Raw genomic sequence first — 20,601 nt, 5'->3', positions numbered from 1 at the left:
ACAAAAAAAAAAAAAAAACCTAAAGGACCCTCAGACTCTGGGAAATTCTAAGCATCATGTTTGAAGGGAACCAGCTCTGCTCTTCACCTGCAAAGTACCATCCCAAAAAGTAAAGTGTGCTGGTAGCAGCCTCATGCTGTGGGGCTGATTTTCAGCAGCAGGGACTGAGGGACTAATCAGAATAGAAGAAAAGCTCAATGCACCAAAATATTGAGAAACCCTATTGAAAACCCAGTCCAGAGCATTCAGAACGTCAGACTGGGCAGAATGTTCACCTTCCAACAGGATAATGACCCTAAGCACACAGAAGGAGTGGCTTATAGACAACTCTATGAATGTCTTTGAGTGGTCCAGCCACAGCCTGAGCTTGCCTTGAACCCAATCAAATATTTCTGGAGAAGCTTGAAAATGTGCATCTGACATCCAACTCCAACTGACTCCATCCTGACAGAGCTTGAGAGGTGAAAAATGGCAGATAATTGCCAAATGATGATGAGCAAAGCTTGTCGCATCAAACAAAAAAGACTTGAGACGGTAAAGGTGCTTCACCTAAACATTTAGTTATGAATACTTATGCAATGTACTTATTTGAGTTTTTTATTTTTAATAAATTTACGAAGTTGTGACAATTCTGTTTTTGCTTTGTCAATATGGTGTATGGAGTGTAGATTGATATGTTTAACATAAGGCAGCAACAACAAAATGTGAAAAAAATGAAGGGGTATGAATACTTTCGCAAGGCACTATGTGACCCTGGACCACAAAACTAGTTTTAAGTAGCATGGGTATGCTTGTAGCAACAGCCAAAAATACATTGTATGGGTCAAAATTATACATTTTTCTTTTATGCCAAAAATCATTAGAATAATACCGTAAAGATCATGTTCCATGAAGATATTTTGTTAATTTCCTACCATAAATATATAAAAACTTCATTTTTGATTAGTAATTGCATTGCTAAGGACTTCAAATACTGTCCGATCCTAATAAACCATACCTCAATGGAAAGCTTATTTATTCAGCTTTCAGATGATCTATAAATCTCAATTTGTAAAAAAAATTGACACTTAAGACTGATTTTGTGGTCCAGCGTCACATATGGAACCTTATATTTTAGAAACGTATAATATAGAACCTTATTGTGAAGTGTTACCATAAATGTATACTAACAGTACCAAATCTTTATTTTTGTCAAATATGAATTATATATATATATATATATATATATATATATATGTTTACAGGGGTAGAAATGTCTATTTCAAGTAGCAATTTTTTAATGGTTTTAAGTTAACTATAATAATCCTGTTTCTAACTCAGCCCAATTAAACGTTTCATCCAAACGCTGCTGCTTTTCAATTTTTCAAGCTATGACAAATTCAAATCCAACTGGCATAATTTCATTGCTTGTGATCACACGAGGTTCACAAACAGCTGCTTGAACCCTCTATGCACGTGTTCACTATAGATAACCAGCTGGACTAACAGTATTTTGCATTCATGTGGGTTTTGATTCATTTATTCATTCTAGTTTGTATGATTTATATACCAAAAGCACAGTGAAATCATGTGCTTTTAACACACTTCTGATGGCTTGATGCTGCATTACTCACTAGGGAGGTGAAGGTGCATGTGGAGCCATTACAGAGTGAATGCATTTGTGGCTAAAAGGTTACAGGGAAATGCAACTCGGAACGCCATGACCTTTGACCCTCAGCATCAGCGGCCTAGGAAGCAAATCAGAGTGTGTTCATTTCTCAGAATTCAACTTCATGGTTCTGCCACTGCAAACCACATTAACAAGACAAACCAAATGGGATATAATGACAACAATAGAGCACACAAACACAGACTCTCACAAAGAAAACCTAAATGTAGACACACTCTGCTTGGTGTTTCTCTGATAGGATCTCTCTTTGAGAGCTGTACTGAGGAACATTAAAATGAACATTTAATAGTTTTGAAAGATCGTGTAATTGTTTTATTTCATTCTAATTTTATGTTTTTAATTATACATTTTATTTAATTGATCTTTGCGTTAGCATTTCTATTACAATCTGACAGTTGTTTTAGTATTATGTATTTACTATTATAGTGTTTATTAATGTTTTGAATTAGCTTTTATAATATAATATATAATCATTTATATTCTACTTTTCATTTTTAGTTTATTTTAAATTTGAGTACATTTTTATATGCTTTTGTTGTTTTGTCAATATTTCTATTTAGCCTAAATTTTAATTTAATTATTATTTCAGTTTCAGTAATTCTAATATTTCAGCTTAAACTAGTATTTTATTTCAGTTAGGTGCCAAGGCAACATTTCTAATTATTTTTTGTTTTACTTCAGCTTTATTTCAATTAATAATTAAAAAAAAAAAAAGTTTTAGTTAACGATAACAACACTTAAACCCTGTTCTATTGTATAAAAATAAGCCTACATATTTAAACTATATATAAAATATGCGCACACCAATATTACCTAGTTACAGAAAAATGTTATAATTCTACACATAATGACAATACACCTTTTTTATTTTCAAAATTCTATTTTCAGAAGATTCATGCAATAGTCTTTGTGGTCTTAGTTTAGTTACATATTGAGAGCAAAACAGTTTGACAAAACACACAGGAGTCACATAAAATTCAACAGATGTTTAGTGTGTGATTGATTTTACTCTAATATTCATACAGACATACAGTGACACTGGGAGAACCTAGTGATCATTCAATAGTGCTTTCATCACCGATAAACACTCCAGCGACTGTGGAGTTTATTTCAAGTGGTGAATGTGGAAAAATCTTTGCCTTTCTTTAGTTATTCAGGATACTGTTGATAAGAAAGGAGTCTAGTAGTCCAGGAGACCCATTTTCTTCTTAAGGGACTCGGGCATCTCAGGAGGTGGTGGACGGGGCATACGGAAGTACACCTTCACTGAGTCGTAGATGAACCACTGTAGAGCGGTCAGTGTGCCAATCATAATGATTCGAGCAAAAAGACCCTTCCATACACCTGTGGGAAAATCATTACACACATATAAACATGTTTCTAAGCAGTGCTTAGATCTCATGACACTTAAACATGCCAATAATTAATCATCTGAGATAAAAGAACAAAATGAATTGGTCATTTGTCATTTCTAATTAAATCCCTATGATACTGAGGGGATCTAATTGGAATAAGTCCAGGAACAACAGCCTCCTCTTTTGGTAATAAAGAGTATTACCTCCCTCTGCAACCTCTGTGAAGTGGTGCTTCAAGGTCTTTTGAGTTTTATGAGCAATTTATGAGCAATATAATAACATTAACCATGTATAAAAAGTTTTTAACAGATAACATAAACAAATAAATCCCTCTGATGGGGGAATTAACAATATTATACAAAGACATGCAGAAGATACATGCCTAAACAATCTGAATAGCTTTCGGTTTTTTTGTTTGAGGGCAAAATTGATTCAGTATAATGTTTTACTTATTTTTTTAAATACTAAAAACCATGAAGAATTTGCATTTATCCATACACAATTTAGCCATCTATGTCTATCTATCTATCTGTGTGTGTGTGTGTGTGTGTGTGTGTGTTTAATTATAAAAACAAGTACAGTACATGCTAAACATAAATAAATAAATCTACCACAGGGAAGTCTTTTGACATAAATTGCAAATGCTACAGTTTACATCTGTATCTTTTTTTTTTATTTAACAAGATAACGTTTAACTGGGTATATGCTATGAAATAGTCTTATTTAATGAAAAGTTGCTTATTTAATATTGTTTGTCATACAATAAAGATCAGGAAAATAACAAACTTTTTTCATTTGAAATCATCCACAAATGGACTCCAGATTACATTTGGTCATGTAACAATGTTTTCTTGGAACAGAGCTCCTATTGACCTGTTACTAATGTGACAGGAATGACGGCAGAAAAACATATTTCACTAAAGTGACAAAGTATAATAACTGCTTTTTTAATGTACTTGATTTTGCTTGGTCAGTCGTGATATTCTGTGGTGAAATATTATTTTATAATGGCCATTAAATTGTATAAATTACCGTTTTCTCCTAGCTGTGCTAGCTACTCCACAGTCTTTTCTTCTTACGTAATAAAATAATTCTAATTCAAATCAATATTTTATTGTTTATGAATGCATTTATTTTGTAAGTATAATCATGTGATGAGCAAGATAATGTACAGTATGCTAGACATTGTGGCAAAACAAACCCCTCAGGTTTTTTTCTTTGCTATTTGATCAACAGTGTTATATATATATATGCATATGCAGTGACTCACCTACGGGTCCCAGCCTTTTCACCACCTCAACAGCTGAACTGCCTCTCTCTTTATTCAGTACAGACACCACAGAGTCAGCGGGATGGGACACCACAGCACAGAACACGCCAGCTGAGGACAGACATACAACTCAATGTCTTATCAGTATCTATATCTATCGATGCAAACTTGAGCTGGCACTCTTTACAGAGACATGTCATGCTAAAAGGTATGTCTAAATGTTTCTAAACTTGTATCTAAGGGCCTAAACACTTTTGAGGTTAATTTACCAATATAACCAGCAACAAAGGTCACCACCAGCTGCTCAGGTTTGGAGCACTCAGTGCGTGGTTTTGGTACTATGTACTTGTACAGCATCTCCACGGTTCGTTCGAAACAGGCAAACTTCATCATGGTGTAGGGGATCTGCCTCAGCCACAAGGGATAAACACCTTTATAGAACCTGCACAGACAATAACACCGACAATTAAGACTCCAGCATGGGAACACTCTTAAAAATAACAGGTCCAAAAGAGGGTTTTCACCAAAAAACTGTGAAAAAAAGGATTTTTATCTAAAGAATGTTTTTCCACTAAAGAACCTGGAAATGTTCCATGAATATTCCATTTCCCTCATAGAACTATTGATACTGATTAAAGAACTTTTATTTTTAAGAGTGTAATGCAGTCAACGACAGTCAGTTGGTATAGTTTGGCCTTAACTATAGCCTTAACCCTCCTAGTGGTCTTTGGTCATTTCAAAGCACAAGAAAAATATATATATATATTTTTTTTTTTTCCATTTTTAACTTCATCAAAATGGTACGAAATTTGATTTTTGTGGCACTTGGTAACTTGAAAAAGAAAGGTTAAAGGGTCACTTGTGATCTTGGGCAAAAATGACCGTCATAGGAAATTAATTGGAAATATGAAAATACAGAGCAATTTTTTGGGTCACAATCTACAAATCAGACACGATGATGCAGTCTTTGATAATGTCTACATATACATTCAAACACAAAGCCTAATAATTATATTATATATTTTCAGTGAGGTCAGACCATGAACAATGGGGGTAAAAACAAAAGTGTTGCGTTTATAATTTGTTCAGTATAGAACAATATTTATTTTTTATTTATTTTTACACTATATAGCCCTTTAGAAAATACTTTTTCTTCATTTTAACTTTATGCATTAATTGGAAAAAATATGAAATTTGTTTTGTATTATTTTATATAGAAAATAAATGTTGTATAATTTAGAGGTAAATATGGTATAGTACCATGAAATATTTATTAAAGAAAAAATATTACTGAAACAAATATAGCATTCATTTCATTAACAAAAAAATCTTATTTCGTCTTTTTAGACCTCTGAGGATTGTAAGTGTGACCCCTAAGTGAGGAATACCAGCGGGTTAGGTATCTACTCACGCATTTAGCCCCTCCTCAGCATGCATTTTGGGGGCGCACTCTCTCAGGGTGTTAGCATAGCCGGGCTGTGTCTGGATGCGCACTTTGCACGCTTCCATAGGAGCCAGTGCAATATCGGCGAAAAATTCAGCGCTGGCAGATGCAGCCAGATAAACTGATGTCCTCCACAAATAAGCATTCTCCTGCTCACCAGACCAAAACAAACAACAGCAGTGATTACAAACAAATATGCCAAAATACGTGTTCTGGGACAGTCTTTGCAGATCTTCTTTGTCTCCCGAAAGCAGAGACTCACCTCTCCAAGCATATCATTGTACAGGGCCTTAAAGACTTCATAGAAACCAAACTTGCAAAGGCCTTGCATGGAGTAACCAATGAATGTTGGAGCCCACCCTTTGCCCAGACCCCTAAAGCCATCTTCTCTCAGGGTCACTGAGAAGCCATTGAAGATGGACTTGTACTTATCCGGGTCCACCTGGAAGAAATAATGCATTTCCCAAAGTCTGGCTACAATCTCAGTCAAAACAAGTTGGTAACTTCTTTAGTTTTTACACACATAGTTTTAATGTTACATTAGCGAAGTAAAACAAACACCTGTATGCGGCATTTAATGAGGTCGAGGGGCACGACTGCTGTGTGTGTGAGACCACAGCTCAAAACCCCACCGAAACCGCAGAGGGCGTAATATTTATTTGACCCATATTCACAGCTCACATCTGCATCTGAGGGACAAAAACACACATTTAACGTCACAAAATTCATCACAAACATCAATACTGTCTGTGTGTGATAACACCGGAGTTCTCAAAGGCACAATCATTAGAGTTCATAACAGATGTAGCGTTGTATGAATTGAGAATGAATTGTTCATTTGAGTCTGATAAAGTTCACAAATTCTGAATGATTTAGTCATGAATCGGATATTGTGCCTTTCTCGAGTTCAACTTACTAATTTAATGAACAGCTTGCAGCGGTTAACAATAAATAACTGAATAAATTGAGTTTGTCACACAAAACTATGGCACGACTGCAGAAGACTATTTATATACACTATATATTCTTTAGAAACCATTAGAACTACAGTCAGGATGATTTTGCATGCTTTGTCCTCACTCATTGTAATTGGATAGAAGACACCAATCAGCACAAAAATTTCTCTCTTTGTGTCCCATGGAAGAAGGGCGAAAGAAGTATATAATGATATTTGGGTCAGCTATTCTTTTAACAGTAAAAGAGATGTCTTTCATGTTCAAGTAGTGCAATATTTTCTTGAGAAAAAGTGTCTAGGAATTAACAAGGTAAAGTCTATTAGCCAGACGTGTAATCCTTGTGGAGGAGGTTAATTCTTTACGAATGGAATGACAAGCATTCTGATCGTCCGAGTGCGCTTGAAATATAGTAGTGTAATTTCACTGAGCATCGTCACAACACCAGCAACCTTTCCAAAAATCTTACAACACAAACCACAAACAAAAACAACCTAAAAAAATACTAGCAAAAAAAACAAAAAAATCAAAGAAATCAAAGAAAACAATATGTACAAACAAAGCAAGCAAAAAAATAAATGAGCAAAAATTTTAAAATAATTTATTTTGGACAGAAGTCTACCATTTTTCACAACCAAATTTCCAATTCAGGAGATAAAGAAGAACTTCTTACCATCATAAGCTGCTGCAGCAAGTTTGCGTTTTATCTGCAGACTCTCTTGTTGCTGATCTGGTTTAATGCAAAAAAGAGGAGCCTGGAAAGGATTCGACCGTGCCAGCTGTGTTAGGGTGGTTGGGTACATTTTCACCAGGGTTTACTGCCAAAAGAGACAGATGACAATTAAAATCAAACAAAAGTTAGCCCTTTTTTTGCATACATTGGTGAGAAACACAGTATTTCTCTCTCATTCAAGTATTTTAGAAATTCATATTGAAAGAAGTAGTCCACTCACTTGTTTGTTGTAAAGAAACGGCGCCTCCTGGGTGCATCAGTGGCAGGCGAATCTGAGACATCAGATGACCTCAGACTAAATCACCCTGACCTTCTGTGACGTCATCACACTGAGTGAACACCAATCTATTTGAAAGAGGAATTATGGGCCACACTAGCATTCATAAAAAGAAAAAAGAAAAGAAAAGAAAAACACACCAATTTATCAAGTACACTACTCTATGTATTGAGTTATTAGTGCAAGTATATGTTGCAAATTGTTGTAACTGATGGTTGAGTCTCAGTGCAAACCTGAGCTCACGGTAGCATGTGTGAGCTTATTACACACAGCAGAGGCTGGTGTAAGGCGATTAAACTCAATGAGACGGTCTATTCCTGGATCAGAGCACAGGGCTGTGCAGTTATATCCTCCTTACCTATACCAGATCAAAGTGAGGTCAGACTTTCCAGTGTCTCTGTGAAGAACTGCAATGTACTGCAGCAAACTCGTTCTCTCAGCTTTTAGACAATACAATTAGTTAAGATTTAGGTTAAACACATACACACTTATAAAAATAAGCCAAACTGAAATGTATGATTAGATAAACCGCTTTATTAAACCATATTCGGTCATATACATAAGTACCTGAACCGTCCAAGCTTCACCTCACAAATCCAACGCACCTTGTAATGTAAAATAAATACAATTTCAGAATATTGATTCGTAAGTGTATCATAGCCTTAAAAGCCGAGTAAAGGGCATAATGGCAGGTGTTTTACTCATTGTCCAGTTCTACTAATGTAACATAAGTATAAAGATCTTGCAATGTTTATTAACCCAAATTCTTGTTTTAAAAAGTCATTTAAAATTCAATATTTAAGAGTACATTTTCCAAACTAGAGTTTAGTTCTTCTTGCAAACTCTAAATTAATGTTATTAGGTTGCTCAAATTTTTTACATTTTTAGAAAATTACTTGCAACTCCAAGATCCAGAAAAAACAAAAATTAAATGATTAAAATGACAAAAATATTAAATGACCTTACATTGCAAAACAGTTTATTGAAAATTTGTATTTCAACATACATAAATACTACAAGGGGCATCAATGTTAAGATGGATACAGCACCTTTAAAGAGCTACATGTGAAAATAAATGCAAAAATATTGTCACAAGTAGACGCTAAATGTAGTTTACACAGAAAACAAGTGTATTTAGCCAACTCCTTCAGCACTTCAACTCAGACTCCCATTCATAGACCGCACCAACATTATTCTATAAAATAAAACACAAATGAAAAACAAACAAACACACTCAACATACAAAAGGCAAGAAGTGTCACCGTTTAAAAATTATAACCAGGTTTTATTCCTCTAAACCGGTTCGTTTGGAAGAGAGCTTGAGCAGACATGATGCAAAAGCTCTGGATTTCTGTCTTTGTATGAATCTATAAAGATCGCAGGTAAAAGTCCACGGCTGCTGAGTCAACAAAGAGATGGACTGGCCGAGTACGATAAAGAGGGCAAAGAGTGGGACGATCCGCATGACATTCATTTGCTGGTGCTATCATCTGCTCCGCTCTGCTTGAAGAGTCCAACCTCATTAGTCTCCATGGCCTGGTAGACAAAGAACAGGAATCCAGCAACCACACTGAGCAGCAGAAGCTGCACCCACACCGGTAGGCTGCGCCGCACTCTGGTCTTCACAGCAGGGGGCGCTGCGGGCTTGGAAGCGGTTAGAGGGACAGCGGCCACACGTGGTACGGATCGGGTCTCTGTGTAGATGGAGGAGGAGCTGGTTTCTCTGAGCTCCTTAAGACGGAGACGGGATTCGTCCAGCCATGTGTCACCGACCAGGGGCCGGCCAGCTGCTCCTCTGATTGGACGGCGACAGGTGGCACTAAAAATACATTTGAAAAATCAACTTAATTTAAGATGGATTCTCTGAAAATAAGTCTTAATATTTTTGAAAGTTTTGCTTCAAGGAAATTTACCAAGATTTTTTTATATAAACAAGACAAAAATGCACACACTTTTACAAAAATTCTTTTACTTTGTCCATTTTACGCATGTTTGAAAAAAAAAAAAAAAAACGGACACCCCCCCGGATTTTTTAAAGGCTTGGATACCCTTATTAATGTTTGACCCTAATACATAAGTCTCCGGTGTTTGATCAGTGTGAATGCTAGAAACCTCTTCCCTCCATACCTGATTCCAGTAGGGGTTTTGAGGTTTTCAGTGGGAAAGATATCTTTAAGCACATCTCTCTCTACCGTCCTCGGGGTCTGATCAATAGCCGACACCTTTTCAACCTGCGCACAAAGACAGAGCCACAAAGACGTGAACACTGGGGCAGGATATAACTCCACCACAAGTTATCCTCCACCACGGCATTCACTTTAAAAACAAAAGAAAGAAAGGTGTTATACAACACCACAGTCGTGCATAACCCAAGTGACTCTTGAATCCCAAGCTTGTGAATCCCACATTTCCTTATCACCTTTACACACCTTTGGAGCCAAACACCATACAGCTCATGAAATTACCGTTGTTGTCTTTGGTGTCCCCGTCTGGCTGCTCTCAAGTCCTCGGACAGAAGTGATTTTGGAAAAGAAAGGAGTGATTTTGGACTGTCTAGTCTTGGACTCTGTCTTTGGTGAGCCAAAGCTCTCCTGATAAACCAACAACGTGAATTAAAATTACATTGTAACTTATTACCATGTCAAAAACATATCCAACAATCAACTGCAAACCTGGGAAATGTCATACGAGACAGGAAGAGAGTCCTCTGAAGTCGTACGGGATGAAGAATCTCTAAATGAACATGAGTGTGATGGGAAAACCTCTCTTTTTCGATCACAGGAAGGTGAAAGACAGCTCACCATGTCAATCAAGGGTTTGGTTTGACTCAAATTAGGCTTTGAAAGCTTTGATACAGTGAGTGATTTGACTTCTTGCGCCTTCAGAGAAGAAAAAAAAGCCTCATGAGCTACTAAAATAAATGTTTAAAACAGGTATGGATTGCCATGAGACATACCACAGGAGCACGGCTTGAAGATCTACAGCTCAGCATGTCCTGCATACCCTGGCCTTCCACCTGAGATCACGAACATTTCAATTAAGATCCTTTGTGTTGCACAAATATGCATTTTGAGGCTGACTAGATGGACAAAAGTACAAAATGGTGATTTAGAGCTAAAAGCATTAACTAAAGATGGACATGTGTGTATCATCACCTCAACACAAGCAGTGTTAAACAGGGAAACTAGCGGCTCTCGATTGGATGGTCTAACTGGAGGTGAAGTGATTTCTGCGGCATTCTCAAACTACAGAGAAGAGTAGCACACAAAAAACAAAAATCACCAACTCTATTAAACGTGACAATTTCATTTTCAAGTTGAAAGACGTTGAAGATTTATAGAAGGTTGACACCTTTTCAATGGGAGTGGCGATATGTAAACTGGATACAGTTGACTGGTAAGGAGAGTTGTGGCGTTTTAGTGATTCCGACCAGTCAGTCGCAGACATAGATGAGCACTTTGAGGGTTTGGGATCCTTTGGTTCTGCCTTGAATATAACACCATAAGAAACACTGCGGGCCTACAACATGATGCAGCTCATATTCATGTGTGAGATTTCTTTTGGACCTACCAAAGGTTGTGCTTTCATCCTCACCATTGAAATGGAGACCTCCTTCACTATTGAGGGCTCAGACAAATCCTACGAGACATGATTTCCAAACAAATGAGACATGTTCCAAACCTATATTAATTTTTCTTCTGCTAAGCACAAAAGATGATATTTTGAAGCATGTTGGTAACCATTGACTTCCATTGTTTTTTTCCCCCATACTATGGAAGTCAATGACTTCCAGCAACTGTTTGGTTACCAACATTCTTCAAAATATCATCTTTTGTGTTCAACAGAAGAAACTCACTCACACATGTTTGGATTGGAATAACTTGAGGGTGAATAAATTATAAAAACTCATCGAGAACGTCAATCGTTTTGCCTGAACTGAAGTCTCAGATGAGGTATTTTTAAAAGCAGAATGACACCTTATCAGTGACAGGAACCTCATTTAAATCAGGCCGAAATGAGCGGACTGGTGCACTACGTCGTCTCAAAGATTCAGTCTTAGATGAGAGCTTTGACATCCTGTCTGCGAACAAAGGTCTGGGCTCTTTTCTTGCTGCCTTTAATGTCAGGATAAAAGCATGTTCATGAGGTCTGGATAATAATTTAGGCAGTTGGCACTGTGCTAGTGTCATGGCCACCTACCACAGGTCCTGTTCTTCTCCTGTCTTGAGAAACAGCAAAGTATTCTGCAGATGAGAGCTCAGAGTTCTCCTGAAAACACCACATGCATACAAACCTGGATTACCATTGAGTAACAAAGTATATTATAGCCTTGGCTCATTTGTGAAACAAATATGAGCTCAACCAAACCCTGACCACCCGTGTGCAAACCCAAATGTGTTTTTTTTTACTTTATCACCACACCCAGAAACGAGGTGATGCACATTATAGGGGTCATATGATGCAAATTCTTGTTTTCCTTTTCTTTAGCGTGTTATATAGCCATTTGTGCATGTATACAATCTGCAGAGTTACAAAGCTCAAAGTCTCCCACAAAAGGATTTATTCCATCTAAAAGAGAAGGCTGATCCAGACCGGGCTAACATGCCTCATTAAAACACGCCTCCACGTCTACGTCACGATGTGGAAACATTTGCGTAATGCCGCCCAAATGTTCACACAAAGAAGGCTTGGTTTTAGTAAACGCAGAAGTGTTGATGCAGCCATGTCAGGGAGATGCTGTGTGTTTCTATGCGAAAGCAAAAGCACTTTATTAGGCCTTCCGAAAGTAGCTGCAATTAGGAATCATGGTTAAGATTTGTTTACAACAGAACAGCATAACCCAAATGTTCAAATTTGTGCAACACATTTTATGGACGACAGTTTCATGAACCTAGGAGAGTACAAGGCCGGCTGTGCACAAAGGCTATTTCAAAAAAATTAAATAAAAGGCTCAATTCCGACTTTGCTATGACAAGCTGGCGCTTCTGAATCAGCGACTGCAAGTATGTTTTGCTAGTTCAAGTATTTGCTATTGACTGTTCAAATGCGGAGTTTTGCGCAGTGTAGAGTATTGTGTGTGTGTGTGTGTGTGTGTGTGTGTGTGTGTGTGTGTGTGTGTGTGTGAGAGAGAGAGATCTGCCTTCAAAACACCCGGTAAAAGAGTAGTATGACAACACGCGTCATCAGCCTTTTTTCCGGGAACAACGTGCAGTGTGAAAGGGGTCAGAGAGAGACAGGGTCACATCACAGTGGAGTCAGCCGTCTTAACCACGGCTTGTGTACTGCAGATGCATACGAGCATCATCATAGATGGAGTGGAGGGTGGAGTAACCCTTTAACTGTCTTTATATTTACGTTAAAAGCTGAAGCTCGCGATTATGGTAAGGGGAGTTACGCGCTTGTGGTGTTTGGCCAATCACAATGCACTGTGTCATCTGGCCAATCAGAGCAGACCGCACTTGTCAGAAGAAGGGGCTTTGAAGAAAACGACGCGTTTGAGAGAGGTGGGGCATAGAGGAACTACAATTAATGTACAGTAATTGAAAAATAATGTGTTTTTTTAACATTAAAGCATGTCAACATATTCTGTAACACAGAATGCACAAAATAATGATCTTTAAAATAGCATCATATGACCCTTTTAATATCATAACCACAGATTATATTACAGTGTCGTCGCTTGCAGGAACCATCTGATCCAGCCTGTGAGAAGATCTCTTCAACTTTCTCTTAATGTTCAAAACCGGCAAATCTTCCTCATCTTCCTCCTCCTACACATCACACAAGAAAAGGTCTAGAACTTTCCATGCGCGAGTATGGAGCTTATTTGATATTGACAGCAGGTTCAACTATAGAGCAGTCATGTGACCACCTGCAGTAGGACAGATCTCTTCTACACCAGGTGGTGCTACTGAACCCTGAAGATAATGCTGGGAAAATATGCAGGTGGGGACGTCACATGGGAAAAAAATAAAAAATATTTGCATCTGTTTGTATTAGAGACAAAAGAACCGATTTATTTTATTTATTTTTTTAAGAGTAAAGTGCGACAGGATGCAACGATTGTACTGCCTTGAACAGCGTGATCAAACTTGAACAGCTTTAATGTGAATCAAGGTCCTCTGAAAGTAACATGTCTTTGAGAGAATTCTCTTGGCTTTTTGTTTACAATTGACCTGAACAAGTCTACAAAGAGACGCAAAACTGAGTAAAGTCACAAAGGAATGGGAAAGCCAAGCATGTCTGGAAGAAGCGAGGCAATAAGAAGATAAAAGAGGATTAAAGTCTGGGCCAAGTTGAAGCTAAAGTGAAAAAGGGAAGGGATAGGAGACAGTGGGAGTGCTAGCTGTAATTGAAATCATGTGAACATACAGTGCCCTCCAAAAGTATTGGAACAGTAAAGAAAATTGCTCTGTTGGCTGGAGTCAAGACATTTGCAAATATGATTAAAAGATGAATATGAGACAAAACTACAGAATGTCACATTTTATTATTAGCTGTTTCAACACAGATGTTTTACCAGATAAGAAGTTCAGCACTTTTAGAGTTTCATCCCTCTATCTGATGTGAGCATAAGTATTGGAACAGTTGCCTCACAGATCTTTCTAAGTGATCATCTGTGTCCTGTTGCATTAATTCTTCAGATATTAAAAGCAGGGAATGTGTTGTATCAGTTATATCCATTACTTCTGTATTCTGAATCTTGCATTCGATGACGACACACACAAACCAGGATGAAGACGAGGGAGCTGACTTTGAGAGAAAAGCAAGCAATTCGGATGCTAAATGAAAAGAGGAAGTCAGTTAGAGCTCTAGCAAAAACAAAGGGCATGGAGAAATCAAGAGTTTGGAAACCACAAGCGACACCAGCAACCAACAACGACCTGATCGGCTGAGAAAACAACAGTAGTTGATGACAGACAAATCATAAAAGCTGTGAAAATCACCAACAACTTCCAGAAAGCTGGGGTGATACTCTGACAATCTACTCTCCTCAGGAGACTTTGACACAGAATTACAGATGCTACACAGCAAGATGCAAACCTCTGACCAGCACCAAAAATAGAAAGGCAAGATTTGAGTTTGCAAAAAAGCACAAAGGTGAGCCAGAAGAGTTTTGGAACTGTGTTTATGGACCGATGAGACAAAGATGAACCTTTATCTAAGTGATGGGAAAGCAAAAATGTGGAGAAAATCAGGGAACTACAATGATACATACAAGCATACAGCCTCATCTGTAAAGCATGGTGGAGGTGGTGTCGTGGCATGGGCATGCATGGCTGTCTCTGGAACAGGCCCTCTCAACTTTACTGATGACTTAATGTATGATGGCAGTAGCAGAATGAATTTGGAAGGGTACAAAACCATCTTGCCTACCAATATTCAAGAAAATGCCACCAGATTTATTGGGAAGCGCTTCATATTGCATCAGGACAATGACCCAAAACACCCTGCCAGTTCAGTCAAGGAATTTATAAGGGCAAAGAAATGGAAAGTTTGCCCAAGTCAATCTCCAGATTTAAATCTGATTGAACATGAATTTCACCAGCTGGAGAGGAGAGTAAAGGCTCCCCAAAACAAGCAACAATTGGAATTGGCTGCATTAAAGGCTGGGAAAAGCATTTCAAAGGATGAGACCAAGAGTCTGGTGATGTCTATGGGTCACAGACTCACTGCTGTGATTGTGTGCAAGGGATCTGTAACTAAATAATAGCTTTTAATCTTTTATATCTGCCTTATGTTCAACTGTCCCAATACTTATGCTCACATCAATGAGTGGGATGAACTCTAAAAGTGCTGTTCTTTTTTTTTGGTAAAACATATATGTGTTGAAACAGCTAATAATAAAATGTGACATTCTGTAGTTTTGTCTCATTCATCTTTTAATCATATTTGCAAATGTCTTGACTCCACAACCAACAGAGCAATTATGTCTTTACGGTTCCAATACTTATGGAGGGCACTGTATCTTCAGTCTGCAGATTTTGCTTCATTTGCCACATACTCACAACTTTGGCCAGGCTGATTAATTTGCGGATATTAGACAATTGGCCTTAAACTAACTGTACCGCTTAATAGAAGCTGTAGTTTTCCTGTGTGTCAATTTTAAAAATTAACCACCAGACTCATTAATATATTTACGTGAATGTTGAACAAATAGTGCAAAGTGACAGGAATTGGACAATTACTGTGCACTGATATTCGCAAATTTTACTCCTGTAATGAGATGCATTTCTGAATGAAATAGCAACAAAATAATAATGAAAAAGGCAAAAAATTATTTTATATACCAGGAAGTTTTTAAATTGTGAAAAGTAGCCATTATATACCAGAATTAAGCCTAACTAAATGAAAGTTAAATCAATGCAGGAAAAGTCATTCAGAGGAAAACCAAGCAATAATACCTCCAATTAATATTTTATCTTTATTTTGGAATAATGTGCAATGATGAAATGTTCACAGTAAGACTGTGTGTAAAAGTAAATGCTATTGAGGTCATATTGAGTTGATTAATACATTTAAAACTGCCGTTCGAAAGTTTAGGGTTGTTAAATATATAATTTTTTTTTAATGTTTTTGAAAGAAGCCTCTTATGCTCATCAAGGCTGAATTTATTTGATAAATACAGTAAAATTTTGAAATTACAATTTCAAACGGCTTTTTTTTTTTTAAATACATTTTAAAATTAAATTGATTCCTTAAATGGAAAAACTACATTTCAGCAGCCATTACACCAGTCTTGTACATGAACAGTAGTGCATATCTGCCACCTCGCTCCCTAGATATTGACATAGCTCAACCACTACTAGACACAACAGCACATTTCCTTTGTTGCAGGTAAACAGATTAAACAATTTGATTTAACAGATGCATTTTGGCAGATGTACAAAAGCAGCAAAAAAGGAAAAGCACAAGCAAGCACAATGCACAGGTTTCTTCCTCACCCTGTTTTGCTGGCCACTGCGTGCTCTGCTGGTCACTGGCGTTTTCCCTCTGCTCCTGATTGGTCTTTCCACAACTGGAATCGACCCCGCCTCTACTTCCGGTTCAGGCACAAACACAGGGGCTGGAACTACCGTTTCTGACAAACAATCAAAAGAGCTTTTTTTAACATGTATTTCTGTAAGTATGTGCTTAAATAAAGGGATCTGTTTGTCCATTACCTTCCTCCTTGTCGCTGTATTGGTCTGAGTCTGTGTTGCCATTCTGGCTGCCGTCTGTCTGTGATGTCTCTGAGGGAGGGGCCACAGTCTCAGGAGGACCTTGATCCAACAGCTTCTGAAGCCTCTTCTCGTAGACCTTCCGAGTGGACGCTGATGTGAAGAAGAAATTGGTTAATGTCAGTGTCAAATCAGTAAATTTCTTCTGATCATGACACAATATTTCTGAAATACACTGATTTAGAGACGGATTCAGATAAAAATCACTATGGCATCATCAAAGGGTTCTGTCCTATTCATAACAAGCAGTGAGAAAGTCTGCTGCATTATTTGAAGAGCTTTCCAACATCCATTTAAGGACATTATGACTATTCAGGCCAGAGTTGGATAAACACGCAAAGCTGCATGCTTGGAGAAACTGCTGATTTACTGATAGCCTTGCACAATACCACAAGACAACTGGATTATTCCAGAAGCAAAAACATTTTTGGGTGGTTGTTTTGCACTGTGACATTGTGTGTATATTACATGTTACATTTCATGAGGTTTTTATAGGATTTCTTTGGGAGGGGCATTTCAATGGGTGTTGTCATATACATTAACTATTTTCTACCAGCATTTGACAACCAGAACAAGTCAAAATACGTAATCTCTTAATTTTTAACTGTATGTGTACTGTTTTATCATTTAACTTTTGTATTTGTTGTGCCATGTGTCTTTAAAATAAATGCCACTTGGTTTCATATTTTGTTATATAAAACAATGGAGTATTGCTTAAGTTTCCAAGTACTTTTTGGTGGCCCACTGTTAAAACGTTACAATATCTGCAAATATTTACACTTCATGGTGAGTTTGAATCCCAAAAATGGCTCACCAACAATGGGTCCAGCATTCAGGCCATACTTTAGTAACAGGTCCTTCAAAGCCTCGTTACTCAAATCAGTGACATCAACATCCTCTGGACGAACTTTGTCAGTTTTCCTGGTGGCTTTCTGTGAAGAAAGGTCACATTATCTTTACATAGTAAATATAGTAGTTTAGTATTCACATGCACTTTGCAGGGCTTTAGCACCGCATGTCAAAATGACTTCATGGTAAAGTATTTGAACCTGTTAAAGCAACATGACAGGCTCCTGATTACACAGTGGAACAAGACGTGAGAGAATAATATAATGCCCTGCCTTCTCCGAAACACAAGCTAGTGTCAAAGAAAAATGGGAGTACATTCTTTACACCCCCAGCCCTATATACACACCATTACCTACATGAGAAACAGCTGGGTGGAGTTTAAAAACAAGCCCTATGAAGAAAACATGTGCTTCGCATGTAACTGCAGGAGCTTATGCTTATTTGGATAAACCAATGAAGTTAAATTAGGCAGTGAAATGAAAAAAATCAATAATGCTTATGCAAAGTGCCACTGAGATGTGACATTAGGGACTGGAGGCATTGAGAACACAGACTTTTGGAGTGGGACAAAGCACGAACAATCCAAATTCAACCACATTCCCTGGAGTCAAGCCCTGCTCCACAAACACAACCATGTGACCAAGGAGAAATGGTGAAAACAGTGAAGTGGAGGAGGAGAGAATGTGTTACGAGGTGCATTAGCTTCAGTTAGGGGCCTTCACAGGGGCTGATCTGGAACGCTGCCTACTCAAAAAAATAATAATTCATAATCACAGCATTCCAGCAGGATGGAGGGAAAAAAACCTTTCCTTAGTCCACAGACAACACCCTCATGCCTATAAAGTTTCTGCCAATGTCAGACTCAGCATGTGAAAAACGGGGTCTGTGGACAAAATGGGTTTGAGGTTTCAGAGACAAACTGAATTCGAATTATGACGAATGATTCAGCACACGTGGTTCAGCAGAAAAGTTTATGTGAAATTTGTAATAATGAGGCATGATGTTGCTGGTTTCCCACAATTGACCCAATTGTGGCTTTTGCATCACAGCTTCTAAATCAGTTTTATTGGAACAAAGCACAATCTGGTCAAAACACTTTGACATTGAAGAGTTTGAACATAAGAGACTAATAAATGGGCCATAAATCATGCAACTTACAAAAAATAAGAGTGAAGTATACTATGCGCATGTTAATATAAATATGCCAAAGATAAGTCACATTTCGGAAATTACTATCTTAGAGACAGCAGCTTCAAAGAGGAATGCAAAACACACGCACACATCTGGCAGCTGAAGCTGAAATTCCTCTTCACAAGAAAGTATTTCCTCAATAAAGAGACCAAACCTACTATGAAAACAGCCGTGTGCTGCTCTCATTTTATACTACAACTCCTAGACCTGTAACTTCCTATTCAATCATTCGTTTAAGTCAGCAGTTTTCAAAATGGGCTCCGTGGAAACTTGACTGAAATTTCAATCAATGAATCATACCGACGCATTTACGCGGGAAATAGGAATTAGCATTCGAATCGGTTCTTTCGAACAGTTAGCTTCAAACTCCTGTTCGAAAAATGATTCTTTCAAGGCACTGCATATAAACGTGATACCTGACATTTCTGCAAGACATAATATTACAATAAGCCTCCAAATAAAGCAATAAATACATTTTGCGGTTCAGACCAATTTACATATTTGACTAAGTAACGTTATACGTGTTTTGATTAGATCTTAAGGGCTTTTATTTTAATTCCAATAGACCAAGTTAGGGTACTTTCAGCTGTGACTCAGCTCATAAGAAGTCATTACCTAAACATAACTGATTAAATGGTAAAAACACTCTCAATCCTTGGCTAAATGTAGCCATTACTGCATGTTTTAATATAATACTAATTAAAATCAACTAACGTTATATGTCGAGCGTGTGATAAAATTGATATAAATATTTTCAATACGACACGTGTAACACGAATTCACTTTTCGCGAACGAATCGTACAGACCTCAAAACTCACTTGATTCACTGAAATGAGCCAACTCAAACCGGACACCATAGTAAAAGTTGGCCATGCCAGTTTGCTTTCATTTGTGAGGCATGTGCATGGGCAACCCGGACACTTATATTTATTTACTCTGATAATCCTAACCTCTTCATTTCCAAGCATGCATTTAGAATATGCACGACTTGATAAACACATAAAATTCGAAACTGCGAATTGCATCAACTCAATTTGATTCATTTTACATGCAAATCAAATAACCAGCCAAAACAAAGCAAGCATTTCCAAATCAAGGAAGATCAAGCAACCCACCCTGCCAGAGCGGCTTCTGTTGGAGACCACAGGGGCTGGAGGCAGTTCCTCGTCGCTGGAGAAGACATCTGGAGAGCCGCTGCTCTTTTTGTTTTGCACGGTCAGATTCTTCAAGTACAGCTGCACGTATACGTCCTTCTTCTGTTCGCCATTCGGCAGAACCACATTATGGGCCAGCAGTGCACTTTTAAGCTTATCTTTTGTGAGCACAGACGGGTCCTCCAGAAATTCCGACATGTCTGTTGGCTTGAGCAGGACACTCTCGCTGGCTGAGGCTGATTTCTTTTATGGGATCAGTGACCATCTTAGGAGAGAGACCCCTATTGGACGCGCTCCGCAGAAAGAAGCGCTCTGATTGGTAGTTAGACTATTTAAAATCATTGGCGATAAATAGACTGGTTGAACCACTTGTTTATAAGAGATTCACTTTACTAAATTAAAAAAAAAATCCTTCGAGTGTATAATAAAAGAGGACGAAAAATATTTTTAAAATTAGACTAGAAATTAAAGGCCTCTACTGGTG

General features: G+C 37.7%; 2 protein-coding genes across 7 annotated transcripts; both read right to left on the bottom strand.

Annotated features, from left to right (window-relative positions):
* Positions 1–2,518: 2,518 nt before the first annotated feature.
* Positions 2,519–7,986, bottom strand: LOC306861144 (solute carrier family 25 member 3-like). 2 transcript variants are annotated; one of them, XM_079403245.1, is made up of 8 exons: positions 7,645–7,986; positions 7,365–7,509; positions 6,300–6,427; positions 6,001–6,180; positions 5,706–5,887; positions 4,564–4,736; positions 4,295–4,405; positions 2,519–3,013 (listed from the first exon to the last, which is right to left on the bottom strand). In XM_079403245.1, the coding sequence occupies exons 2-8, from the start codon at positions 7,492–7,494 to the stop codon at positions 2,850–2,852; spliced, it is 1,068 nt and encodes a 355-aa protein (XP_079259371.1). In that variant the 5' UTR covers positions 7,495–7,509; positions 7,645–7,986; the 3' UTR covers positions 2,519–2,849. The 2 variants fall into 2 exon arrangements, with proteins under 2 accessions (XP_079259371.1, XP_079259372.1); XM_079403246.1 differs by having other exon boundaries at positions 6,300–6,421; positions 7,645–7,726.
* Positions 7,987–8,216: 230 nt separating this feature from the next.
* Positions 8,217–20,376, bottom strand: LOC306861510 (lamina-associated polypeptide 2-like). 5 transcript variants are annotated; one of them, XM_079403798.1, is made up of 14 exons: positions 20,079–20,376; positions 17,737–17,854; positions 16,866–17,015; positions 16,647–16,783; positions 11,902–11,970; positions 11,679–11,816; positions 11,272–11,340; positions 11,053–11,187; positions 10,857–10,946; positions 10,658–10,717; positions 10,374–10,580; positions 10,167–10,292; positions 9,829–9,932; positions 8,217–9,520 (listed from the first exon to the last, which is right to left on the bottom strand). In XM_079403798.1, exons 1-14 carry the CDS (start codon positions 20,313–20,315, stop codon positions 9,172–9,174), a joined length of 1,989 nt encoding a protein of 662 aa, XP_079259924.1. In that variant the 5' UTR covers positions 20,316–20,376; the 3' UTR covers positions 8,217–9,171. The 5 variants fall into 5 exon arrangements, with proteins under 5 accessions (XP_079259924.1, XP_079259925.1, XP_079259926.1 ...); XM_079403799.1 differs by having other exon boundaries at positions 11,697–11,816; positions 20,079–20,373; XM_079403800.1 differs by lacking the exon at positions 11,679–11,816 and having other exon boundaries at positions 20,079–20,373.
* Between the last annotated feature and the right edge of the window lie 225 nt (positions 20,377–20,601).

This window comes from Barbus barbus (genome assembly GCF_936440315.1).
Source record: "Barbus barbus genome assembly, chromosome: 42".
Lineage (NCBI taxonomy): Eukaryota > Metazoa > Chordata > Actinopteri > Cypriniformes > Cyprinidae > Barbus > Barbus barbus.
The sequence above is the reverse complement of the archived record's forward strand: the minus strand, read 5'-3'. Positions and strand labels throughout refer to the sequence as shown.